Source organism: Mustelus asterias, chromosome 6 (genome assembly GCF_964213995.1).
Source record: "Mustelus asterias chromosome 6, sMusAst1.hap1.1, whole genome shotgun sequence".
NCBI classification, from domain to species: Eukaryota; Metazoa; Chordata; class Chondrichthyes; order Carcharhiniformes; family Triakidae; genus Mustelus; species Mustelus asterias.
Window position 1 is genome coordinate 95,973,343 of NC_135806.1, and position 26,365 is coordinate 95,999,707.

The 26,365-nt window shown below is 40.7% G+C and overlaps 1 protein-coding gene across 3 annotated transcripts in view; it reads left to right on the top strand.

Moving 5' to 3' along the window:
- Positions 1-26,365, top strand: part of arb2a (ARB2 cotranscriptional regulator A) — a 511,621-nt gene that overhangs the window by 62,996 nt on the left and 422,260 nt on the right. For all 3 annotated transcript variants that reach the window (XM_078214787.1, XM_078214789.1, XM_078214788.1), the window contains exons 5-6: positions 10,254-10,319; positions 14,920-15,111. In XM_078214787.1, the coding sequence (XP_078070913.1) occupies positions 10,254-10,319; positions 14,920-15,111 (258 nt within the window). The remainder of the gene's footprint in view (positions 1-10,253; positions 10,320-14,919; positions 15,112-26,365) is intronic.

Sequence of the window (26,365 nt, forward strand, 5' to 3'; positions counted from 1 at the left end):
TACCTCATTTGAAAAGATAGCTGTGAGGTTGAAATGGCCAAAAGAGAGTGCCTGGTAGGTACTGATATGAATATGTATACTAGTCTGTTAGAAGAGCAGTCTACAGACTGAGGTGGTCAAAAGGGCAATATTCTGTGCTCATGAGCTTGTCTCTGAAGCTTACCAACTAAAGTTTAGAACGGTAAGGAAAAAAACCAAATCAGACACTTGTAGAATTGCAAGTTAAAAAAAATGCTGTTGGAGCAGTGGTTTTGGTCACTGAAGTTAGAAAAAGATTTTGAGAACTTCATGGGAATAATGATTATGGAAGAATTCCAAAATAGCATTCCAGTAACCATAAAGACTTATTTAACTAGTGTCAAGTATCAAGATCTGAGAAGTGATAGTTTTGGTTAATACGTATGATATCTCACACACACACACAGTTACAAGTGAGGAAATGGTCATAGGCCAGAGGACAGGCAAATAGGGGGAATAGAAAACTAGGTGATGAAAAATGTACTAATGCTCAGGAACAGACAGAAGATGCCAAAATAGTAAAGGAGATAGGCTAGAACCTGAAAATAGTATGCTTCCATTGCAATAAAACTGGATGTATTAAAGCTAATTGCTGGAAATTAATTGGGAGGCAAAGTAGGAGTGCTTAAGGAATCTTCAGAAAAGAAATGCATTTTAAAACTGTGGCTGTGTCATAGGTCTTAGGTATTCCCTCAGAACCTACTGGGAAAGGGAAGAGAAATCTTTCTCAACTACTGGTAATGAGAATTAGGTTTAAATTTAGTGAAGGAAAATGTATTAAGAGATATTCATGGAATTTATAAACCTGTTGCTTTGTGCAAAATCAATACACAAAATGACTTAGTAAACAGAATTGTTACAGTGGGAAATATTCCTAGGTCACCTATTGAAGGGATAGATTTTATTCTGGGTAATGACTCGATAGCAATATGGTGTTGGTTGTACCCTTAATGGCATGCCTGCTGACAGCCCCCCCCCCCCCCCCCCACCACCACCACCACCTTCGCCATGATTTTACAAACAGTGGGGGCATCATGTTGTCCACTTATAGCCCAATGGAGGTCCTAAAGTGGGCAATTAATGTCTAGTTAAGGACCTTATCCTTTGCCAGCTCTGATTTAACAGGCTGTAGGAGACGCTGGCGTTGGACGTGCAGCCCAGCAAACTAACCTTGCTCGCTGCTGGATAGTTAAAATGGGGAGTGCTTCTTGCTGGATCCTTGGTGCCAATTGGAGGCATCTCCCCATAGTTTTGCTTCCCCGTGTCCAGCCAATCCCATCCTGCCCTTTCCAGCGTGCCCCTCATCCTTGCTGGGGCCTGTCAGGCTGGCCCACTGAGATCCTGGATGTACCTGAATGTCCAGATCCATTGCTGAATATCTTCTCCTTGGCCTACTTGCAGCACCACCTCTGGACACTTACTGTTGTTCCTGCCTCTGATTGGCTGACAGCTCTATGAGGAGGGATGCCCTCCTGGAGGTGGACAGAACTACAATCTTGTACTAGTCAAAGGGCTGTTTCTGGATATCTCACTCCAAACATTCATTTTGGAGTGGTGGAACCCATCCTCCGTGTATACTCCAGTCCTATGATTCTTATCACTGTGTAGCTATAACTTTTATGCTTTACCACATTCAACATGGAATTGTTTTATTCTGATAAATGTAACATCATTTTTCCTGGTAAAGAGGAATGTTCAATAATTTGTAGAAATATTCAGTTTTTTGCTCTTTAAATTTACAGATCTATATTTAAACTAATGTTAACTTTAAACTAACTTTAAAGTTAACTTCTTAACTTTTCAAGCACTATTACAATCTGTAATACTAACCTTAAGTCGGTGCAGGCTTGGAGGGCTGAAGGGCCTGTTCCTGTGCTGTAATTTTCTTTATTCTTGAACCGGTAGCTGTGTAATTCATGTTTATGTAATGCTACCCATAGTTGTATGTTGTCTCATGAAGAGGTTTAGAAGATTGGTATGGTTGAACAATTTTATTAACAACATAACTATATACAAGTATACATGATATAGTCCTGTCTAGGTGCTATCTATATGATGACTTTGCTAGACTCATTCCAACACTCCACTACTCCCAAATGACTCTCTTCTTCATAATATGGGTTGTTCTGTTACTTGAGTCCCACATTAACTCTTACAGTCCTGAAGATCCTAATATGGTATCTTCCCCCCCCCCCCCACCCCCCCAAAAGTCTTTACCCAGATGTATTTACAATTTGGTTTATACATGCCACCCCTTCTCCCCTGAAGATGTTATGACTCTTCCAAATCTCGTTATTTTCAAGTTTGAATGAGGGGTAGTCCCAATTGCTTTAGGGAGATTTTGTTGGTGTGGAGTTGAAATTTTACTACTTAGTGTTTCAAATACTTAGGTGTCAACATGTAATTAATTCACTTTTGGTGCTCCTCAGTTGGTATTTTTCTTTACAAATTAGGAGCAGGACTAGGCCACTTGGCTCCAAGAGCCTGCTCTGCCATTTAATAAGATTATGGCTGATCTGATTGTAACTCCACATTCCCGCCTACCACCGACAATCTTTCACACCCTGACCTATCAAGAATTTATCTACCTCGGCCTTAAAATATTCAAATGCCTCCTTTTGCGGAAGAGAGTTTCAAAGACACTCAACCCTTTGAGAGAAAAAAAAATTCTCCCTATCTCTGTCTTAAATGGACGACTCCACATTTTAAAACAGTGATCCCTAGTTCTAGATTCTCCCAAAAGAGGAGACATCCTTTCCACATCCACTCTGTCAAGACCATAATGAACCTTGTATGTTTCAATCAAGATGCCTCTTCCTCTTCCACACTTCAGTGGATACAAGTCAAGCCTGTCCAACCTTTGCTCATAAGGCAACCCACCCGCTCCAGGTATTAGTCTAGTAAGCCTTCTCTGAACAAATTCCAACACATTTACATCCTTCCATAAATAAAGAGACCAATACTGCATACAGTATTCCAGTTGTGCCCTCTATAACTGATGAAAGTATAATTCCCTATTTTTGTATTCAATTCTCCTCGTAATTTATGATATTCTATTAGATTTCTTAATTACTTACTGTACCTCCATACCAACCTTTTATGATTCATGTACTAGAACATCAAGGACCTGCTGCATCTCAGAGCTCTGCAGTCTCTCACCATTTCGATAATATGACAGTTTACTTTAGCTAGCCCTGCTTTGGTGCCCTCATAATTGTCCTAGTTCAAGTTTAAAATATTAGTCTTAGACCCGCTTTCCTCTCCTCAAAACAAATGTAAAATTCATTCATATTACTGCAGCTACCTAGGAGCACTGAGGTCATTAATTAATCCTGTCTCGTTGTACATTACCAGGTTTAGTATAGCCTGCTGTCTGGTTGGCTCCAGAACATGCCCCTCTAAGAAACTATCCTGAAAGCATTCAATGAATTCCTCATCTAGGCTACCTTTGTCCATCTGATTTTTTCAATCTATATGTAGATTAAAATCCCCCATGATTATCACTGTACCTTTCTGACAAGCTCCCATTATATCTTCCATTATACTCTATTCTGCATGTGTACAGTTCGGTGACCACTCCCACAAATAACTTGTTGCTGTTATCATTTCTAATCTCTACACTTACTGTTTTTACATCCTGGCTCCCAGAACTTGGATCATCTCTCTCTATTGTGCTAATGCTACCTCTAATTAACAGAGTCACCCCTCCACTTTTTCCTAACCTCCTGTCCTTGCTAAATGTCATGTACCCTTCAATATTCAGATTCCAATCTATGTCATCCTGCAGCCATGTTATGGCTATCAGATTGTACTTATCTTTTTCATTTGTGCTGCTAATGTGCTTCACTTTTTTCCTTTTATTATTTATAACCTCTAGCCTTATTAGCTGATTTACTCTTAGATTTGTACTTTCTGTTCCATCTTGTCACGGTCTGTATTTCATTTTCCATACCAATACCCTTCTCTCTTGCCTTGTCTCTACACTTGAATTTATCACATCTTCCCAAATTTGATCCCTTGCCCTCACCCTGCTTGCAATCAGAATTCTTGTTTTATATGTCGACAATCTGCGCTCTTTTGTTGGATCATGGGCTTAACTCTCTCCTTTTGGAGGGAATGTTCGCTCTGTTCATTCACAGAGTGGACTCAGGTTCCTTTTTAAGTGGGATCCACCATATTTGCCGAGGAAATTGAAGGTTTACCTCCCTCATGTTTTTATGTTCCTCATCCTTGAGTTTAACCTGCGGTTTGATTTCTAATGCTGCGCTTTGTTTCTTCATATGCACATGTTCCCTGAACTTTGTCTTGGTTAGTTGATGGTCACTTCTCTCCTGCTCCAAGATCCAATTCATGTTGTTTGTGTGAGCTTGAAGCTTCTGCTTCTTTGCTGTAGTTTTTTCTGTCTCTATGACAGCAACTGTTTGACTCTGAAGTTTGGGCTCAACCTTCTGCTGCTGTTCCTTCTCCTCTGTATCTTTTAAGTATGTTGGTGCTCATCTGGGCATTTGGCTAGTCTGACCAGAGAAGATTATTTTCTGCCATCTGGAAAGGAGCTGGAATAACTGTCTCTGCAAAGAGTGAGGACAATTATGGACTTAAGTCCCAGTCGAGATCATCAGTATTGGTGGATTTCTCGGGAATCTCCAATTCAGTGTAGTTGGCTACAGTGTTTGTTTTGATGTCTTCTGCTGTTTTAAGGAGGTTGAGGACAACACAAGATGATGCTCGAGAGAGAAGGGTTGATTGCATATGACGTACAAAATTTTGATTATTTGCTTGTCACAATACTGGAGCGGCTTGTATCATACCTATGACCAGAGGTTGAAATCATCTGGGACCATACAGTGCTGCCTTTGTCATCAGTAGTCAGAGGTCTTTTAGCAATGCTCCTGATTTGACCTGACCATCACACTTACTCATTGAAATTGAATGGTAATTTGAAATTCATGAGGTGACCCTTTACAGATATGTCAACATTCCAAATTGTTAATCTGGGATCCTTAATTTCTCCCCAATAAGCATTGTTTGACTTCTTGGTTTGATTTGATTGATTTATAATAGCTCACATGTACTGAGATACAGTGAAAAGTATTGTTCCCTGCGTGCTATACAGACAAAACATACCGTTCATAGAGCACATAGGGGAGTACGAAAGGAGAGGATGCAGAATGTAGTGTTATAGTCATAGCTTATTGCAGCCTTTTCTTTGGAGTTTTCTCACTCTTTTGCAATTTAGCTATGTCCTTGAACTCTACTCCCAATTGGGTCTCACAATGGATCTCCATGTGATTTGGTGGAGTCCTTTTATGCTCCACAGTGGAGCGTTGTCCAGCTTTCATGCCTTTAAAGGAGCTTTGTAGTGATCCCCATTTGTGTATTCAAGGTCTTTGAGTGAGACGCAGTTTTCTTAGGTCAATATCTTTATTTCTTCATTCTTGGGGATTTTGGAGTCCATCAGCTGCTGCCACCATGATGTTAGATTGTATGTTGTCTCGTGAAAAGACCTAAAGGTGTGTATGGTTGAACAGTAACTGCTTATTAATAACATATTACTATACACATGTATACAGGACACAGCCCTGTCTGGGTGCTAGCTTCATGCCAACTTCTACCAGACTCTCTCCAATGCTCCACTACTTCCATGTAACTCTCTACATCACAATATGGATGGTACTGTTTCTACAATCCCATATTAACCCTTACAGTCCTGAACACCCTAACACTACCCATCATTCTGACATGAAAGACAAGTACGCTTGCGAATTCACGCCCATCAAAGATACTTATGACAATAATCGACAATTCTTAAGATGCCTTTTGAATGTTTGTTTATAATCCAATGTAGGTCAAGGAAAAAAAACTGTGACCATTGCACCATTTGAACATTGCCTAATAGATTTTCTTTTTGGAATTTATTTTATTTAACAAAGAATAAAAGAAGGAATTTGACATTTTTGCAGCATCTTTTATTTCTCAGGATATCACTATACACTTCAAAGGCAGTGAAATGCTGCCACTGGAATTGTGGCATCTAATTTGCACACAGCAAGATCTCAACAAATAACAATCAGATAAATTTATTTTAGTGATATTTAAGGAATAAATATTGGCTGGAGCACTTCTACAATTTAGTTTTGTTAATCTAGATGCATAAGATGCACCAAAAATTCAGTTTGTTACCAAGAGAAAGTAAGAAATGCATACTTAAACGTAGCATTACACATTCTTGGATTGAAGGGCCACAGTTATACTGGGTTACATCTAAATATGAGCCATATTGCTTTTGTTTCAGTTATTATATAGTTAATTTGAAGGATATCTGGATTGAGCAATACCAAATACAGCTGTTGTAAGAAGTCTCACAACTCCAGGTTAAAGTCCAACAGGTTTATTTGGTATCACAAGCTTTCGGAGCGCTGCTCCTTCATCAGGTGAGTGGAGAGTTGGTTTCACAAACACGGCATATATAGACAGAGACTCAATTGCAAGGTAATGGTTGGAATGCCAGCCTTTATAGGTAATCAAGTCTTTACAGGTACAGACAATGCAAGTGGAGAGAGGGATAATTACAGGTTAAAGAGGTTTGAATTGTCTCAAGCCAAGACAGTTAGTAGGATTTGCAAGCCCAGGCCAAATGGTGGGGGTTACATGTAGTGTGACATGAACCCAAGATCCCGGTTGAGGCCGTGTTCATGCGTGCAGAACTTCACTATCAGTTTCTGCGTTGTCGTGTGTCTTGAAGTCTGCCTTGGACAATACACAACTCAACGCCATCCGCGCTCTCAAGACCAACCACAACATTGTCATCAAATCAGATAAAGGAGGGGCCACCATCATACTGAACAGAACAGATTACTGTAGAGAAGTGTACTGACAACTGAACAATCAGGAACACTACAGACAGTTACCCGCAGATCCGATCAAAGAACGCACCTGCCAACTCAACAGACCGATCCGGACCTTCAGAGCACCCCCGTGTGAGGCAGCAGTGCTAACCACTGTGCCACCATGCCACCCATGATTAAATCTAAATCATTGATATGTATACTGGCAACAACTTTCTAGATTCTATGTATCAAACTGATATTTTTTGCTTGGATCTTATGAGCTTTTAACTTATTGATCAGCCTACCATGTGGGACTTTGTCAAAAGCCGTGCCAAAATCCATGTAGACAATATCAAATGCACTATCCTCATTTACTATTGTTATAGTGGCCACGAAGGACATGGGGCATCATCAATAGATCTCCCTGCGGGCCTTTTGGAATGAGTTTCGCTATTGAACCCACAGGAGAATGCTCCATGAGAGACGAGCTTTGAACCCGGACTTGAGTATTGTAGACCCGGAGCTTAGGACTTGTGTTGCTGTAAGCCGCAAACATGGCCTTTTCTTTGTTAAAAAATGGTGCAATACCGGAAGACTGGCCTTGGTGAAATTATTATAACCATATTTGTTCCTTCCTCAAAGAATGCAATCAAGTTAGTCAGACATGACCTTCCTTTACCATATCCATGCTGACTGTCCTTGATTAATCCATGCCCCTCTAGCTGATGATTTATACTGTCTCTCAGAATTTTTTCCAATAATTTATCCATCATTGAGATTAGGGTGGTGAGCTGTATGTACTCGTGTCATTCCTTTCTTCCTTTTTAAACAACTCTGCAACTTTAGCTGTCTTCCACTTTTCTGTCACCATGTCTATTATAACCAGAGCAGATATTATAACCAGAGCAGATTGAAAAATGTTGATGCTAACCTCCAATCTTTTCCTTTTGTTTCCCTTAACAGCCTGAGATACATTTCATCTGGACCTGGTAATTTATCCAGTTTCAAGCATGCTAAATATTTACTCTCTATAATTATCCCTTCCAATATGTCACACCACTATCCTATTGTTACAGTTACCCTATGTTCTGCACTCTATCTTTTCCTTCTCCCCTAAGTGCTCCATGAATATTTTGTCAGCAACAGCTCGCAAGAAACAATACTTTTCACTATATCCCAATACATGTGACAAATCAATCAACACTCCTTCTCAAACACAACGTCAGCTTCATTTTTTTTCTTTTCTCTAAACAGATGCACAGTATTAATTAATGAAGGATGACTTGTGCCTCCACAGACATAAGCTGGTTAAGAAAATCTGCCTCTGTTAGCAGCTGCTTTTATAAAGCTGCAATATAGAGCTTATATGTTGGTAAGGAGGAAACTGAATGTTGAGCGAGCTCCATTCCCATTTGTCTTTTAAATCGGGCCCCTCATGTCCAAATCCCTCTTCCTCACTGCATCCGCTATTCCGAATTGAACAGAAGACATGCTGTTGGGCCACTAATTGGTCATCTCTTTGCAAATTGTGTTAGCTGTCAGGCTTTGACTTGGAGTGGGGTTGGAATCACAGTGATCCCAACCCTAAAACTTGTGTTCAAACCCTTGTTTCTGCATATAATTGAGATTTCTGCTGAATTTCTGCTAAAGTTACTGCGGCTATTATGGGAGAAGACACAAGGAAATTCTCCATGTCAATATAATTTCACAATAAACTCAAAACCTTATTACTGTGATTATATGGAATGAATTGTATGGCCCACATTTACAACTGCTTGAGCAGCATTAGTGGCCTGCAAAGTTGTGGTGTATGGTTTTGTCCAATGCTGTTTCTTTAACCTTCTGTAGTCTTATACAATAGTGCATACCCTTTGTTCTTCTAAATTAACCTCCTCTACAATCTTCTTTTGCTTCAGTAGCAAAGATTTCAATTATTTTGTGCTGAGATCTAGAAATTTCTCTTTCTGAGTTACAACAGTGATTGCACTTCAAAACTCCTCCATTGGTTATAAAGTGCTTGGAATAGATTAAGGTCATGAAAGGTGCTATATAAATGCAAGTTCCTCTTTTCTTTCATTTTTAAAAAATTTACCTGCTTGCTACTCTCTTCCTGCCTTGACAAAACCTACCTGTCATTGGTCTCCTGACCTTATTCTTTTACTATTGTTAAACATCAATTTTTTCTCTGAAGTACCTTTGGCAGTTGACTACATTTGTTACTTCACAGAGGCAAAAATGGATGCTAAATAACTGCAAGTTGTTGTTGTTGGAACAGCATGTCAATTTCACATGTACTTAGAAATCTGTTAATATTCTGTACCTTGGTACTCAGCGTTAACAATTTCAGTTTAAACAAATACAGCAATAAAACTATTTGCAACAATATAATTGAATGTCTCAGACTGAATGAGCCCAACTAATGGATTCTCAGTGAATAGAGCTGATTCCTATATTACATTTGATGCAGGCTGATAATGTATGTTGTATAGGGAATGTGTTTTAAATTACATAAATAATGAGACAATAGTCAATGATTCTGTATGCATTTTTAAAAAATGCAGTGTGATCTCAATTATCCATTGTAATGGAGGGGAATCCCAGCAGATAGTGGAAATTAGTGGAGATCTAGAATTAATTGCTGGCCCCATTTCCAGTATATTCTATTATTATTTTCAGATCTCCCCACTCGTTCTCACAAGCTACGCTTCTCACTTCCACTTCTGGTAGGATCAGCTGGTGCTGGAACAACTGATCTGCGAGCTCAAATGTACTTGTGTATCTGCTCACAACTTAAGCTGTCATTTCCACCTCAGACCTGAAAGACAGCCAGCAAATGCTCCAGCCAATAGGTTCCTGCTTATAGAGATAAATGCCAAAGACTGCACGTATTCATCTCCAGTGATCTCATTGGCAGTCTCCACTGAGATCACTGTTGTACAACTACAGATACAGATCTTGCCTTTTTAAATGTTCTCCAGTGCCAGTGAGCCGAGTGTGTTGAATATAACTTGCACTCTGCTCACCATCACCATTGCTTACTAAAAAACCTTGGCTCAGTATTGATTTAGCTGGAATTAGCATTGTGGAAGCTGTCAATAAGATTGCAGGAGATAAGTGCATGCTGCTTTTAGAGCACCGCTCTATAGTTAGGAGACCTCTTAAGGGAGTATTTTTGGTCAACAATTTGGATTCATAATAGTTGGAATTCAGAACAGGTGTATAGAGAGCATTGATCCAGCAAATCAGCTGATCTTTCCGACAGGATCTGAACAGTAAAGATAAGTGTTGCTAACCCTGACCAAAAGCAGGGATGAGGCAAACCTGGATAATTAAGAGTTCTCCTTATACAGATCGTTTTGAGTATGAATAATGTATGTATAATTCTTGGATAAAATTTTATCTTTGCAGATTATCACCCACTGTGTTTATGAACTTTTAGAAAATGAATGTCATTTGAAGAAGGTTCATCTCCCGGTAAGTTAAACTTGTGCAATATATTCATGCACATTAATTCAGTTGCTACATACAAATAAAATTTTCAGCATCGTTGGTGAGCCATTCGTTTGGGGAATGTTAACATTTAAGAAGCTTGTTTCAGTATAATCCCATTTTTGTTAGCTGGTCTGTCAGGCCACCAGTTGTAAAATCTCGTTCCGAATGTGCATTCTTTATTTCCTGTCATCATCAGCAGACTTAATTGTTGACAAAGACAAAGAAAAACATTTTGGGACTTAACTTTCTGAGGGGGGGATGGGTGGTGGGGAGCGCATTCCACAGTAATGTGTCTGCTTGTGACCGCCACTGCTAACCCTGTCAGGTTTAGCAGGTTCATGGAACTCATTTCCTCTTTCTTTGTGTAGCATCCCCCCCCCCAAAAAATCATATACCATTTGGTTTCAAACAAATTATTCTTCGAGATGTTTTAGCTTGTTGGTTTCTGTTAATGGTTTCTTAACTAATGGGACTAAAGGCTGACAAGCCCCATTGACTGGATAGCCTACATCCCAGGGTCTCAAAAGAATTGGCTGCAGAGTTAGTGGTTGTATTTATTTTAATGTTCCAAAATTTCCAGTTTTTGGAAAGATCCCAGCAGATTGGAAAATGCAAATGTAACTCTTTCCTTCAGGAAAGGAGAGAAACAGAAAGCAGGAACATATAGGCTAGTTAGCTTAACATCTGCCTATGGAAAAATGGTAGAATCCATTATTCAGGAAATTAAAAATACAGTCAGTCAGAGTCAATACTTTAGTGTGCCAAGCAGCAAGTGATAAACAGAGATAAGTGATTCCACAACCAATGGATCAGACCTAAGCCCTGCAGTCTTGCTACATCCAGTCATGAATGATGTAAAAACAACTCACTGGTGGAAGAGACTCCGCAAATATGCTGGGCTCCCCCAGTTGGCGATATCAGTGCAAAAGATGAGGCTGAAGCATTTACAACGATGTTCAGCCAGTAGTGCCGAGTGGATGTTTTCTCTTGGCCTCCTCTAGAGAGCCCCAACATCACAGATGCCAATCTTCTGCCAGTTTGATTCACTCCACGTAATATCAAGAAACCGCTGAAGGCAGTGGTTATCGCAAAAAAGCTACAAGCCCTGGCAATAGTCCATCAGTCGTACTGAAGACTTGTACTCCAGATCTTGCCACGCCCTTAGCCAAGCTGTTCCAGTAATGCTGCAACATTGGCATCTACTCGTCAATGTGGAAAGTTTCCCAGATATGTTCTGTCCACCAAAAGCAGGCCAAATTGAACCCAGCTAATTACCGTCCCATCAGTGTCTGCTTGATCATCATAAAGTGATGGAAGGGGTCATTCATCAACAGTGCTATCAGATGGCACTTGCTTAGCAATAAGCTGCGCACAAATGCTCAGTTTGAGTTCCGCCAGGACTACTCAGCACCTGATTTTATTGCAGCCTTGGTTCAAACCTGGGCAAAAGAGCTGAACTCCAGAGGTGAGGTGAGAGTGATTGCCCTTGACATGAAGGCCACATTTAACCAGATGTGACATCAAGGAGCCCTAGCAAAACTGGAATCAATGGGTATCAGGGGGCAAAGTCTACCGGTTGGAGTTAAACTTGACACAAAGGAAGATGGTTGGGGTTGTTGGAGGTCAATCATCTCAGCTCAGGACATCACTATAGAACTTCCTCAGGGTAGAGTCATGGGCCCAACCATCTTCAGCTGCTTTATCAATGGCCTTGCCTCTAAAATGAGTTCAGAAGTAGGGATGTTCACTGATGATTGCATAATGTTCAGCACCATTCATGACTCTTCAGATACTGAAGCAATCCATGTCCAAATGTAGCAAGACCTGGGCAATATCCAGGCTTGGGCTGCCAAGTGACAAGTAACACAAGTGCCAGGCAATGTCAATTTCCAAGAGTAAATCTAACCATTGCACCTTAACATTCAGTGGCATTATTATCACTGAATTCTCTCACTATCGACCTTCTGGGGGTTACCATTGACCAGAAACTGAACTGAATTAACCATATAAATAAATACTATGGCTATAAGAGCAGGTAAGAGGCTAGGAATCTTGTGGTGAGTAACTCGCCTTCTGACTCTCTCCAAAGCCTGTCCACAATCTACAAGGCACAAGTCAGGAGTATGATGGAACACTGTCTACTTGTCTGAATGAGTGCAGCTTCTACAACACCCAAGAAGCTTGACACCATCCAGGACAAAGTAGCTGCATGATTGGCACCCATCTACAAACATTCACTCCCTCCATCATTGACACACAATTTCAGTTACACTGCAGGAATCCACCAAGCCTCTTGAGACAGCACTTTCCAAACCCACAACGACTTCCACCTAGAAGGACAAGAGCAACATACACATAGGAGAACCATCACCTGTATGATCCCGTCCAAGCCATTCACTATCCTGACATGAAAATATATTGCCATTCCTTCACTGACACTATCAAAATCCTGGAACTGCCAAACAGCACTGTGGGTGTATTACAGCGGTTCAAAAAGGCAGCTCACCACCACCATCTTCTTAGGGACAATTAGGGCTGGGCAATACAACCACATCCCTTGAATGAATTTTGAAAAAAGACAATAGCATTTGACAAATTTATTAGAGTTCTTTGACGATGTGACAAGAAGTGTGGATAAAGGGGAACTGTTACATGTTCTTTATTTAGATTTCCAAAAATACTCTAAGGTGTCACATAAAGGTTACTACACAGGTTAAGAGCTCCTGGTGTTATGGGTGATATATTAGTGTCATTACATCAGGTGAGGAGGGGTTGAATGGCTCCCCTCTTTGCCCTCTCTTCATTTGAGTACAGTGGGATTTTTTGTTTGAAAAAGATATACTTACCAATTCATAAACCAGCATTGTGATCATAAAAAACCACTAGGACAGATTTTCTTAAGTTTAATAAAGAGGTTATGCATTGACTTTTGCGCACTCATATACACGCACGTGCGCACACATGCGTGCGTGCACACATACACACACGCATACTCCACACCTGAAGTTCACACACACACAAATACAGATCACAGAGTGTGGAAGGATAAATGAGCCAAATTAACGTCCATAAAAATGTAAAAATTTAAACAGTCTAGTTTGCTGGCTTCAGGCTGAATTTGATGGTCTTGTTGCTTCCAATCGAAAAATGAAACTAACTTCAACTTGTTGTTTCGGAGAGGGTAAGGTTGGGTCGGATTCTTTTAAGAAGTCCCTGGCTGATCACAGCCAACAAATAATGCTCGAAGCTTAGTATTGGGCTGGAAAATATTGGGGCTGGAGGAACTCTGCTTCGGTCTTCTCCCTAAGCTACTTATCCTCAGTTCCTCTGAGAAAACATATGCTTAAAATAAAGAAGGATTGGATTGTCATGTGACTTTCCTTTTACAACTGCCAGGGGGATTAAAAAATAATACATTTTTTGTGTATTCCAAAGGAGACTTGATTAGCTCATGTCTCGAAGCTAATTTAGCCAGAGTCCCATTGCCCAATTGATTAGTCTTGAGGTCTGTCTCTGACAGTTGAGTTATAGGGTCATAGAGATTTACAGCATGGAAATAGGCCCTTCGGCCTAACTTGTCCATGCCGCCTTATTGCCATAGATGCCTTGCTAATCAGTTAGGTGATGTGAGTTCTTCATACTCCTCTAGAGTTGTCTTTAGGTTTTGTAGACAGACTGACTCCACTCCAATTAATTGGAATGTGCAATTTATAGTAATGTAAATTTGGGCTAGCCATCTTGGGCTGTGAGTTCAAGTCACTTTAGTCTGTGCTTTAAAAAAGTCTGTTTTTAAAAGTTCAATCCAGGATTCCAACCAGTGGAAATTATTATTTGGCATAAAGCACATCTTCATGACAGCATGGATACAACATTGGCTAACTAACAGGAAACAGAAAATCGGGATCAATGGGTCATTTTCAGAAAAGTTTCACGAGAATGTTTCTGGGGAAAGGGAACTTCGGTTACATGGATAGATTGAAGAAGCTGGCGCTAACTTCTTTGGAGAAGGGAAGGTTGAGAGGACATGTATTGGAGGTGTTCAAAATCATGAGAGGGCTATTCGGAGTAGATAGGAAGAAATTGTTCTCATTCATGGAAGGAATAACATCCAGACAAAACTGATTTAAGGTGATTGGCAAAAAGAAGTAACGGCTACATGAATGATTATAGGTGAGATTCTCTGGCCTCCTAGCCGTGTGTTTCCTGTTGGCGGGAGGTGGCGCATTATTTGCGAGTGGCGGGATTCTCTGGTCCCACTGCTGTCAATGGGAATTCCGGCCAAATTCTGTCATGCAACAAGTGGTTAGGATCCAGAGTGCAGCACCTGAGAGTGTGAAGGAGGCAGATTCAGTTGTGGCCTTCAAAGGAGAATTAATAATTATCCGAAATGAACAAACCTACTGGCCAAGCGGAAAAGACAGGGAGTGGGACAAAATGAATTGCTCTGGCAGTGAGTTGGTACAAACATAGTGGGTCGAATGGCCTCCTTCTATTCTGTAACCTTTTTGTGAGTCTTTATATTTATCATTTTGATACACTCCAGCATGATTTTCAAAACCCCATTTGCTTGTATTAAATTCAGGTGGATGCTACAGAAGATGAACCAAAAAGCTTCATCTATATGAGTGAAGATGCCATAACCAACCCTGACAAGTTGATGGTTCTGATTCATGGTAGTGGAGTTGTCCGGGTTGGACAGTGGGCCAGACGACTGATAATCAATGAAGACCTTGACAGTGGCACTCAGATACCTTTCATTAAAAGGGCTGTGGACGTAAGGCTAATTTTCAGAAACTTGATTCTGCTTTTTATGTATTTATTTCAATGTATTTTTAACCACTTGTTTTTGCTGTGATACCTGGAAAGTATTTGCTAATTATTTGCAAATACAGTTTGCTAATTATAACCCTTATTTGTTTGTCTTGACAAATCCTACTTCAGTTACCCCTTAAAATTACTGTTACCATCAATCATCTTATTGCTAGAGGTTCGACCACATGGGGTACGTTCCTGATATTTCAAAAGCATCTGCCACATGCATTGCACTTGACATGTTCAATATAGTGATCAATTTATTCATGCTATTCTCCAGGAAAACGTTCAACACTTTGCAGGTCTCCTTGTCAACCAAGGCAAGATACATTTAACACTACCTGAGTCAGGAGGTGGATGGCTAACTTGATAATACCCTGGATTTTATCTCTAAATACTTCACAATGATTTTTGGCCAATCCCTTCTCTTGCTCCTTTGCCATCTTTCCCATTACCACTCATTATCAGCATTCAAAGTTAAGCCTGTATCAGATCTAAATCGCTTCTCATCCCAAATGTTCAGCATCATCTTCATGACATGGTTCTCTCTAATCTGTCCATTCTCCTTTCCTTTTCAAAGCTGCATCCCATGCCACCTTGTTATTCTCAGAGTCATGCTAAGTAGTTTCTCAAGGTTCTTGCATATGTCGATAGTAACTTACATTGGTTCATATTCTTTAGTGCAAGTTAACTCAACTTTGGTAACACCCTATTGAGTTAGATATCTGATTGCAGACAACACTTTGGTACATGTTTTCCAGTGTCATAATGGTCTTTTAATAATGTGACAAGCAGAACTGCACATTACTCTCCCAATTAGGTCAAAGCCTATGTCTTGCATAGGCTCAGTATTACATATTGTTCAGCCCAAAATTATCTATTTACCACTGCCATAAACTATGCCACCACCAATATCTGCAAATTTCTTCCAACTGTGTCCCATGGACAAGACCATTTTATCTATAGCTCAAATGTTTATTTTCCTTTGCTAATCTCATAAATTGACACTTAACTATATTGAATTGCATTTGCTATTTCTTAGCTTAATTTCCTGAAATATCTAGATCCATCCAACCCTCCTCAGCATTTGATGAATCTCTGTGATTGTTTGCAACTCCCTCCTAGCTTAGTGTTATAAGTAAATTTTATCTCTACTTTCTAATATTAGATATGCAATGTGAATTACATAGGTTCCACTACTAAATCCAGTGTTTTTGATTGCATATGAATTAAGTCCACTGTGACTGTGTGTATTTGTTTACTTGAGTGCTTTCATTTGTAATTCAAAAGGGGCTGTTTTCCAAGGATCAATTATTATGCTTGCCTAAATCCAATTAAAAAATGGCAGTTTTAGCATTAATGCTCATTAAAATGTTTTCTAATGTTCAATTATTAGGTATCTGCTTCATCTGGGCTACAAGTGAACTTGAACCCAGTACTGCAGTCAGTCTTACCATTATGTTTCTTTCGATATAGTATTCCATGAGCACCATGCTGTCAGATGACGATAGACAGTTGAACATTATAAATAAGTTTTAGTAAATAGTGCTGTTGGGCAATAGTTCATATGACTTCAATATGGTATAGTGATATTTTATTAAGTTTCATACAAGGGTCAACAATGATTTGTGCCTTAGCTGTAACTTGCAATACAGAATGAGAATTATATCGCACATGCTGTTCTGGGTAGAATTTGTGCTTGGGATTTCCTCTGTTCAATAATCTTTGTCTTTACACTCATGAGGGGTTTTGTCTATTCAAATTACAATTCCTCTTCTTGACCGTTGCTGCTCAGCCTTTGCTTCTGTACTGTACTGACAGTGGGTGTGCATCCAAGGTATGTGGAATGGATTGGTTAAAGTGTTACCTAGACTCTTTAAGTATAAAAACTGAAGTAAGGTTAAGGAAAATGAGGTTTGGGAATGATGACACGTTAAAATCACTAAACTGAGTGGTGACTCCATGTAAAATAGCTGGCATAAACCACATTATCAGCACGAATGTGGCATCCAGTGAAATATCTTTATTATTGAGTGAGCCATTCAATTGAAATAAGATATAGAATACAATAAGGCAATTATTTTTGAGAAATCTGTAGACTTAGAATTTGCACAATTTTGGACATAATTGTATCCCTTTAACAAGGCCGTACATTTCTAATCACAGTGCTAAAGAAGTGTCAATGACATCAGGAGGTAGGAGTTTAAAGAAGAAAAGTCTTTAAAACTACATAGAACGTTTGCCCATCCATTTTGTCATAGATTAAAAATTCTACTGAAGGATGCAGGGGTAATGGATGATGAACTTTGAGATAAGTGAGAAATGCAATATATGTAAAACAAAAGGGCACCATCACGGCCCATAATGAGTCTCCCATTAGCAAGAGACTTTAATGAAATTGTAGCAATGGACTTGAGGTTTGGGATAAGGAAAAAAATATTTTTCTCTTACATTTCATGGACATGGTAAAGAGATGCAGTCCGTCAACATTAATGCATTCTAAAGACCAAAAGGTAATTGTGGACGAGGTAATGGAAAAATGGCTAAGGGAATCTAAAACTAGAGGGCATAGGTTTAAGGGGAAAGATACAAAAGGGTCCAGAGGGGCAAAATTTTCATTCAGAAGGTGGTAAGTGTCTGGAATGAGCTGCCAGAGGCAGTAGTAGAGATGGGTATAATTTTGTCTTTTAAAAAGCATGGGTAAGATGGGTATAGAGGGATATGGGCCAAATGCAGGCAATTGGGACTAGCTTGGTGGTTCAAAACTGGGCAGCATGGACAAGGGCCTGTTACCATGCTGTAAACCTCTATGACTTTATGGTTGCGATTCTCCCATCCCACTGGGCTTTTTTTTAGCGCGGCTGGCTGGGAGCATTTCGTGAAGGGCGATGTGTGGGATTCATGGCCCCGCCAGGGTCTCCCAGCGCTGGATTTCCGGTGTGGTCTGTAGGGGAGAATTCCACCCTATGACTCTAATTGGACTAGGAACACCAGCTAAATTCCTAACTGACAATGGAGAGGAATTTGCCAGTGATGTGTTTAAAAGTATGTGTGAAAATATGAACATCCTAGTAATGAACACCTCAGTGGAAAGTCCCTTTAGTAATGGGATTTGTGAAAGAAATCGCGTGGTAATTGATAAGACGTTTCACAAAATCTTAGCCACCAACCGAGCTAAAACTGACTTCTGCCCTGGCATGGGTAGTCCATGCAAATAATTCACTTCAAATGGTTGGGGATTACAATCCCTATCAATTAGTTTATGGGAGAAATCCAAAAATACCTTTGGTGATATGGGATCATCCCCTGGCTTTGTAAGGGACTACAATTAGTTCATTTTTTTCTGAGCACTTGAATGCCCTACATGTGAGGGAAAAAGGCATTTATCAAGGCTGAGGTTTCAGAGAAAATTCGGTGAGCCTTTCAGCACTGCATGAGACCATCAGAAATACATTTTAATTCAGGGGACATGGTACGTTACAAAAGAGAAGTACAAAAAGAATTGAAAAGTCCATGTAAAGTTATAGGCAGTGATGGAAGCACAACAGTTTTGCAACATGATAATTGAACTGTTAGGGCACATTCCTCAAGGCTAATTGGCACGGACTATACATTTACAGAATAGAAACTGAAAAGGCATCATGTACTTCACATACACGTAAGTTGGATAATTACGAGGAACAGATTTTGGCAGATAAAGGGATGACTGAATAAGAACAATATGACACTGAAGTATCAAACTAGAAAGAGTGCAGAAAAGATTTACTAGGATGCTACCGGAACTTGATGGATTGAGTTATAAGGAGAGGCTGGATAAACTGGGACCTTTTTCTCTGGAGCAGAAGGCTGAGGGGTGATCTTATAGAGGTCTATAAAATAATGAGGGGCATAGGTCAGCTAGATAGTCAATATTTTTTCCCAAAGGTAGGGGAGTCTAAAACTAGAGGGCATGGGTTTAAGGTGAGAGGGGAGAGATACAGAAGTGTCCAGAGGGGCAATTTTTTCACACAGAGGGTGGTGAGTGTCTGGAACAAGCTGCCAGAGGTAGTAGTAGAGGCGGGTGCAATTTTGTCTTTTAAAAAGCATTTAGATAGTTACATGGGTATGATGGGTATAGAGGGATATGGGCCAAATGTAGGCAATTGGGATTAGCTTAGGGGTTTAAAAAAAAGGCGGCTGAAGGGCCTGTTTCTGTGCTGTAAACTTCTATGACTAAGTGCAGGATAAGACTATTTATTCAAAGGTCAACTGCCCAAAGTTGGCTCTAGAGTAATATGAATGCTAGTAGGGGGCAGTGCATGGAGGGATGCCACCATTGTAGGGAGAATAGGAAAAGCCATTCTCAGATACAAACACTGGTTGCATGTGCAAGATGAGGAACAGAAGGGAAGATACATGAATTGGCAAAATGAGGTAAAAATGTGGAAGACCAGAAAACAAACTGAGTTCTGAACTGGGACCTGGAAGTGATAATGGCCTGAGGAAAAGATCACAGACTTGCGAAAGAGACTCTGGTCATAGGAGAGAGCAATCATGTGGCAGTAGTCCAGAAAGAGATAGGGTGAGTAGAGTTGTAGTTTGACAAGAACAAAGACCATAGATCAGGCTGGGAATGTTACCAAAAGTAGAAGCCCTGATGATCAAGATGTTTTCGTGATTACTAACAAATTAGAAGATAAATTGATAAAGGATGCCAAACAAAGAATTGGAAAGAATTTGGTGTTTCCACTAAAATACCAGACAGGGGACAGCCAGCCTTATTACACAGGTGGATATGCACAGAAAAGATACTTCCTGATGACACGTATAAGGCTAAAGCTAGACTAGTAACTCGCGGTTTTGAAGAAACACTTGGTGATCAAGATGTCAGAGTGGACTCCCCTGCTGCAGGAAAAGCTTGTTTGAAAATTTTCTTGGCTCTTTTAGCAACATATTCCTGGGAGTGTAAATTGATTGATATAAAAGCTGCATTTTTGTAGATGAGAAATTTCAAAGGGAAATGTTTATGAAACCGCCAAAAGAAGCTGGCAATATAGAAGGGAAACTGAAAATTTAGCAAGTGTGTTTATAGGTTGAATGAAGCGTCAACGGTATGGTACTTCTCTGTTAAGTTTGTCCTGCTGAAAACAGATTGTGTTCAGCTAAAGACAGACCCAGCAAAGTTCTTTTGGTATCACAAGGAGACATTAGCAAGCATCTTTATAACGTATATTGATGATTTGCTATTGGGATGTTCTGCAGAATTTGAGCAACGGATGATAGGTAAAATATAGGAATTTAAGGTTGGAAATCAGGCTTTGGGGGCCTTTAAATATATAGGGTTAGCCATTAAACAGAATAAGTCGGGACTGACCTTGAATCAACAATCTTACTTGAAAAAAAAATGTTAATTATATTCCAGTAAATCAGGCCAGTCCTCTCAAAAAGTGAATCTTGCATCCAAGAAAGAAACAACCCAAGTAAGAAATTTGATGAACATTTGAACTGGTTGTGTATTCAGACGAAACCTGAAGTCAGGCATGACGTATTGGAACTCAGTACTATGATGAAACATGCTATAGTTGAGGACGTTCTGAGGACAAATAAAACATTCAAGAAATTAAATTCAGAGAAATGTGCACTGCAGTTTCCAGCCTTGGGTGATCCAGAAGATATAAGGTTCATCATTTTTAGGGATGCTTCACGTGCCACTCTTCCAGATGGATATTATAGCACAATAAGGTTTATTGTATTCTTTGGTGGGAAAGAACGATAAATGTTGTCCATTGGCTACTAAAAATGGTAATTAAGAGCACCTTATCTGCTGAAACACTGGCTTTAGTGGAAGCAAAAGGTGTGGAGGTGTACTTATCTAATACATAGAAACATAGAAAATGGAGCAGGAGTAGATCATTTGACCCTTCGAACCTGCTCCGCTATTCATTATGATCATGGTTAATCATCCAATTCAATAGCATGGTCCTGTCTACCCCCCATATCCTTTGATACCCTTCACCCCAAGAACTATATCTAACCTCTTCTTGAAAACATATAGGGGGCATTCTCCCAAAAATAAGTGCTGAATTAGCATGAAAACTGGAGTAAATCACGCTGTTTTTTCCGTGGGAGTTTCAAAATGAATCTCCTACACTCTGTGCGTTGCAGAGTACACTAGCGTGAATCACACTGTAAATCAGTGGGCGGGGCTTATTCCCGCTGGAGAGGCGCTGAATGGGCCAGTGCGCATGCGCCGATCTGTCAGCGCCGAGATCGGTGCATGCGCAGTGACCACTGTCTGCTGGCCGCTTGATCACTGGCCAGCCCCGTGACCTCTGCATCGCCAAGCTTGCGATTTCTCCCCTCCCCCCACAGCCCAATCGCTGGCCCCCTGACCATGTTCGGGCCCAGCCATGAAACCCGCCCCCCCAACCCTGATAGTGCCGAACCAGCCCCCACCTGAAGTCCCGATGGGAGAATCGCCCCCATAATATTTTGGCCTCAACTGCTTGTTGTGATAGTGAATTCCACAGGCTCACCAATTTCTGGGTGAAGATTGAAGTTAATCCTATACAAGAGGCAATTTGAGAAAAGTTTGCCCATAGAATGCTATGGGATAACTGCTCTCTTTCGGACAGTGTTCATTCGACCAAGGGTGTCACTGAAAAATAGTTAATTGTCCTTGCTAGCATAAAGGAAATTTTGGACAGTCAAAAGATTTCCAAAATAAAGTCACGAATTGTCAGGCTGTTTTACGATGAGATGTGCTGCTCCAAGAAATTATTAGATGTACTGGAAGAGTGATGCTTTCTGTTATAATGAAGATATCGAAAACCAATATTTTCTTCGCTTTGTAATTATTTATAAATGGAAAAGAAGGAAAATATAGTTTTTGTTTAAAGAAAGAGGAATCGGGGACCTATGAATGGTTGGACTAAAATGTGAGACAGAAGGGGAAATTATTTTTTACAATTTTGTTTCTTTTCGATCAATTTGAAGATTGTTCTTGGAATTTCCATAAAAATGTTTTAGTTTAAAGAGGGGAATCTGTTAATGAATTAGAGCCATACTTTTCAGGTGTGAAATTAAGAAACACTTCTCCTCAAAGGGTGGTAGAGGTTTGGAACTCTCTTCTGAAAGTGGTAATTCTAGATTTTTCATCTGAGATTGACAGATTGTTGTTATTCCAAGGTATCAAGGACAAAGGCAGCCATAAGGAGTTAGGTTCAACCTTAGTCAAAATCTTATAAAATGATGGAACAAGCTTGAGGGCATAAATGGCCTATTCCCATTCCCATGTTACTGTGGTAGATTAATGGAACCTCTGAGGACTTGTGGGGCGATTATATTTAGTGAATTTAAGTGCACATTGTTTTGTTTGACTTTAAATGTACATATAAATCTCAAAATAACTCAATTGTGTAGTGTTACCTAAGTATATATACTAAACCTGTTGATATCGCGTTGTTCGTGCACTTAGGTTGCTGCAAACAATCCTTAGCACTTATTTGTGCCACACTGTACACCATCAGAGTGATAAATTAGATTTTGATTGACACTGTGCAAGATAGACCCCCAAAAAAGTTAATTGGAGTGCAGTTGCAGTCCCTCCATGTCACTAAATTTGTGTATGGAAAATTTCTACAACTCAAGGGTTCATTTTTCTAAATTTCTACAACTCAAGGCGGGCTCGAGGGGCTAGATGGCCTACTCCTGCTCCTATTTCTTATTTCTTATTTTCTTCTCAATGTACAACATATTTCCCATCATTAACTCCATAGCAACATTGGGTATACTACAAATGTGAGTGCGATCCAATCTTCAGTGTTGCTATGGGAGGATGGAATGATTTACAAAATTAAACTTCACTCCTTCTACTGTGAAGTATCATTAGTGAGCAAGGGTTCGTTTATAGTGACAATGAAATTTCAGGGCAGATGTCATTTCCTGCAGCGGTGCTGAGAGTTTAATTTTCCAGATTGTCTTCAATGGAAGTGTTGGCATAGGCAGCTCAAAAGTGAGTACAATGCCATTCCTCCTGGATCAGAACAGCACAGCTGAAATATTCCTGAGCCTCTGCTGTGATTGGCCAACTCCCTGTGCAGCCAATGCACCTCAGCGTTCTGCACTTTCCCATCTGCATCCTGTTTCTCCTCCTCTTCCTTCAATGAGTTCTGTCCCTCCAAGGCCTCACCCTCTTCAAGGTCCACACCTCTCTGGAGAACCATGCTATGGCGATCACAACATACCACCATAATGACTGAGACCATTGCATTGTGGAATGTGCCAACGGATCAGTACAGGCATAAAAACACATCTTCAGAAGCTTGATGGCCTTTTCAATGGTTGCGCTTGTGAGTAGATGGCTTGGTTGTACCATCTCAGTACTTCTGTTTGGCTCTCGTGAAGAGATGAGCAGCCATATCTTCAAGGGAAAACTCTTGTTCCTTAGAATTCATCCATATAATTTTAGATGTAGAATGAAGAGCTGCGACAACCTGGATTGATGGAGGACAAAGGAGTTGTGGCAGCTGCCAAGAAAGCGAGTAGACACATGGTAAAAAATCTTGTTGGAGATGCAGACCAGCAGAATGTGGAGGGAATGGAAACCCTTCCTGTGAATGAATCTCACTAGTTGGTCACTGGATGCCTTGATGTCCAGATGGATGTGATCAATGATCCCCTGCACCTGGGGGAATCCAGCAATGGGATGTCCTTCACCCCTCCTCTGCATTCCTGATACCTAGGATTCTATCCTTCCTGCAGAGTACAATGTGGAGATGCCAGTGTTGGACTGGGGTGGACAAGATGAGAGGTCACGTGACACCAGGCTATAGTCCAACAGGCTTATTTGAAATCACAAGCTTTCGGATCACTGCTGACTTCACCTGACGAAGGAGCAGCACTCCGAAAGCTTGTGATTTCAAAGAAATCTGTTGGACTATAACCTGGTGTCATGTGACTTCTCATCCTGTCCTGCAAATTATGTTGCTTCTCATTGCCACTGATGCCCCCATTGCCAACTCCTGCCTTCTTTGAGCTCAGGTGTTTCCCCCTAATTCTGTTTGGCTGCTTTGACCCATCTGTTAAGGAGTAGGGTTGCTTGGAGAGCAATTAATGGATTGGGCATGATCCCTGGGTTGCCATCCCCTGCCCTGGTGAAGTTCACTGGTATTGGAATTGGCATCGGGAGACCGGCATGTTGACTAGGACTTGTATTTTCATCCGCTATCTACGTTAATTCCTTGAGACATGAAAATACAGCCCCCTGGTTTCATACTGTAAAAAGACATATAGAAGCACTGGAAAAAGTGCAAAAACATTTACAAAGCTGGTTCCAGAATGGAGAGATTACAGCTATTCGAAGATATTGAACAACGAGGACTTTTTTTCCTTTGAAAAGCAAAGACTTAGAGGAGACCTGATGGAGATCTTTAAAATCAATAATGGGTTGGGCAGGATAGATGTGGATAGGCTGTTCCTACTTATGGAAGATCCCAAAACTAGGGGCTGTACAAGAAAGCTACGAATACATCCTGTAGGGAAATTAGTTTTTTCTATTCATAGTGTGCTTAGAATGTGGAACAACCACAGGAACCAATTGTGTCAAATAGTTTAGGTGCTTTTAAAAGGAAACTAAACAAGTATATGAAAGTAAACGGGTAAGACAGACGAACTTAGAGCCTTCATGTTTACGCGGAATTTGGATGTGGTTGCGGTGACGGAGACATGGTTAAAAGAAGGACAGGACTGGCAGCTGAATATACCGGGGTATAAGAGTTTTAGGCGAGACAGAGGAGGAGCTAAAAAAGGTGGGGGAGTAGCAATATTAGTTAGGGAGCATATTACAGCGGTGCAGAGGGTGGACAATTTAGAGGGGTCATGTAATGAGTCGCTGTGGGTGGAGCTCAGAAACAGGAAAGGTGCAATCACTATGCTGGGGATATACTACAGGCCACCCAACAGCCCACGGGAAGTGGAGGAATGGATATGTCAGGAGATTCTGGATATGTGCAGAAAAAATAGGGTTGTTGTAGTGGGAGACTTCAATTTCCCTGGTATAGACTGGAAAGTGCTTGGGGCTGGGGGTCTGGACGGGGAGGAATTTGTAAAATGCGTACTGGAAGGTTCTTTGGAACAGTATGTAGATAGCCCAACTAGAGAGGGGGCTATACTGGATCTAGTTCTGGGAAATGAGCCCGGTCAGGTCGTCAAAGTCTCGGTAGGGGAACATGTGGCAAATAGCGACCACAACTCTGTTAACTTTAGGATAGTAATGGACAAGGACGAGTGTTGCCCTAAAGGTAGGGTGCCAAATTGGGGGAAGGCTAACTATAGCCGGATCAGGCAGGAATTGGTGGCCGTTGATTGGGAGAGGCTGTTCGGGGGTAAGTCCATGTCTGGCATGTGGGAGTCTTTTAAGGAACAGTTGATAAGGCTGCAGGACAGGCATGTGCCTGTAAAAAGGAAGGATAGGAAAGGTAGGATTCGAGAGCCGTGCATAACCAGGGAAATTGAGGATCTGATCAAAAAGAAAAGAGAGGCGTACGTTAGGTCCAGGCAACTGAAAACAGATGGAGCTCTGGAGGAATACAGAGAGAGTAGGAAAGAACTCAAACGGGGAGTTAGAAGGACAAAAAGAGGTCACGAAATGTTCTTGGCAGACAGGATTAAGGAGAATCCTAAGGCATTTTATTCATATGTTAGGAACAAAAGAGTTGTCAGGGGAAAAAGTCGGACCTCTCAGGGACAAAGGAGGGGAATTATGCTTAGAACCCAAGGGAATAGGGGCGATCCTAAATGAATACTTTGCATCGGTATTCACAAAGGAGAGGGACTTGTTAACTGGGAGTGTCTCAGAGGGAGGTGTTGACCTGTTAGAGAGAATCTCCATTACAAGGGAGGAAGTGTTAGGTTTTTTAGGTAACATTAAAACTGACAAATCCCCAGGGCCTGATGGCATCTATCCTAGACTGCTCAGGGAGACAAGAGATGTAATTGCTGGGCCTCTGACGGAAATCTTTGTCTCTTCATTGGACACAGGTGAGGTTCCTGAGGATTGGAGGATAGCGAATGTGGTACCATTATTTAAGAAGGGTAGCAGGGATAACCCGGATAATTATAGGCCAGTGAGCTTGACGTCCGTGGTAGGGAAGTTGTTGGAGAGGATTCTTAGAGACAGGATGTATGCACATTTAGAACGGAACAATCTCATTAGTGACAGACAGCATGGTTTTGTA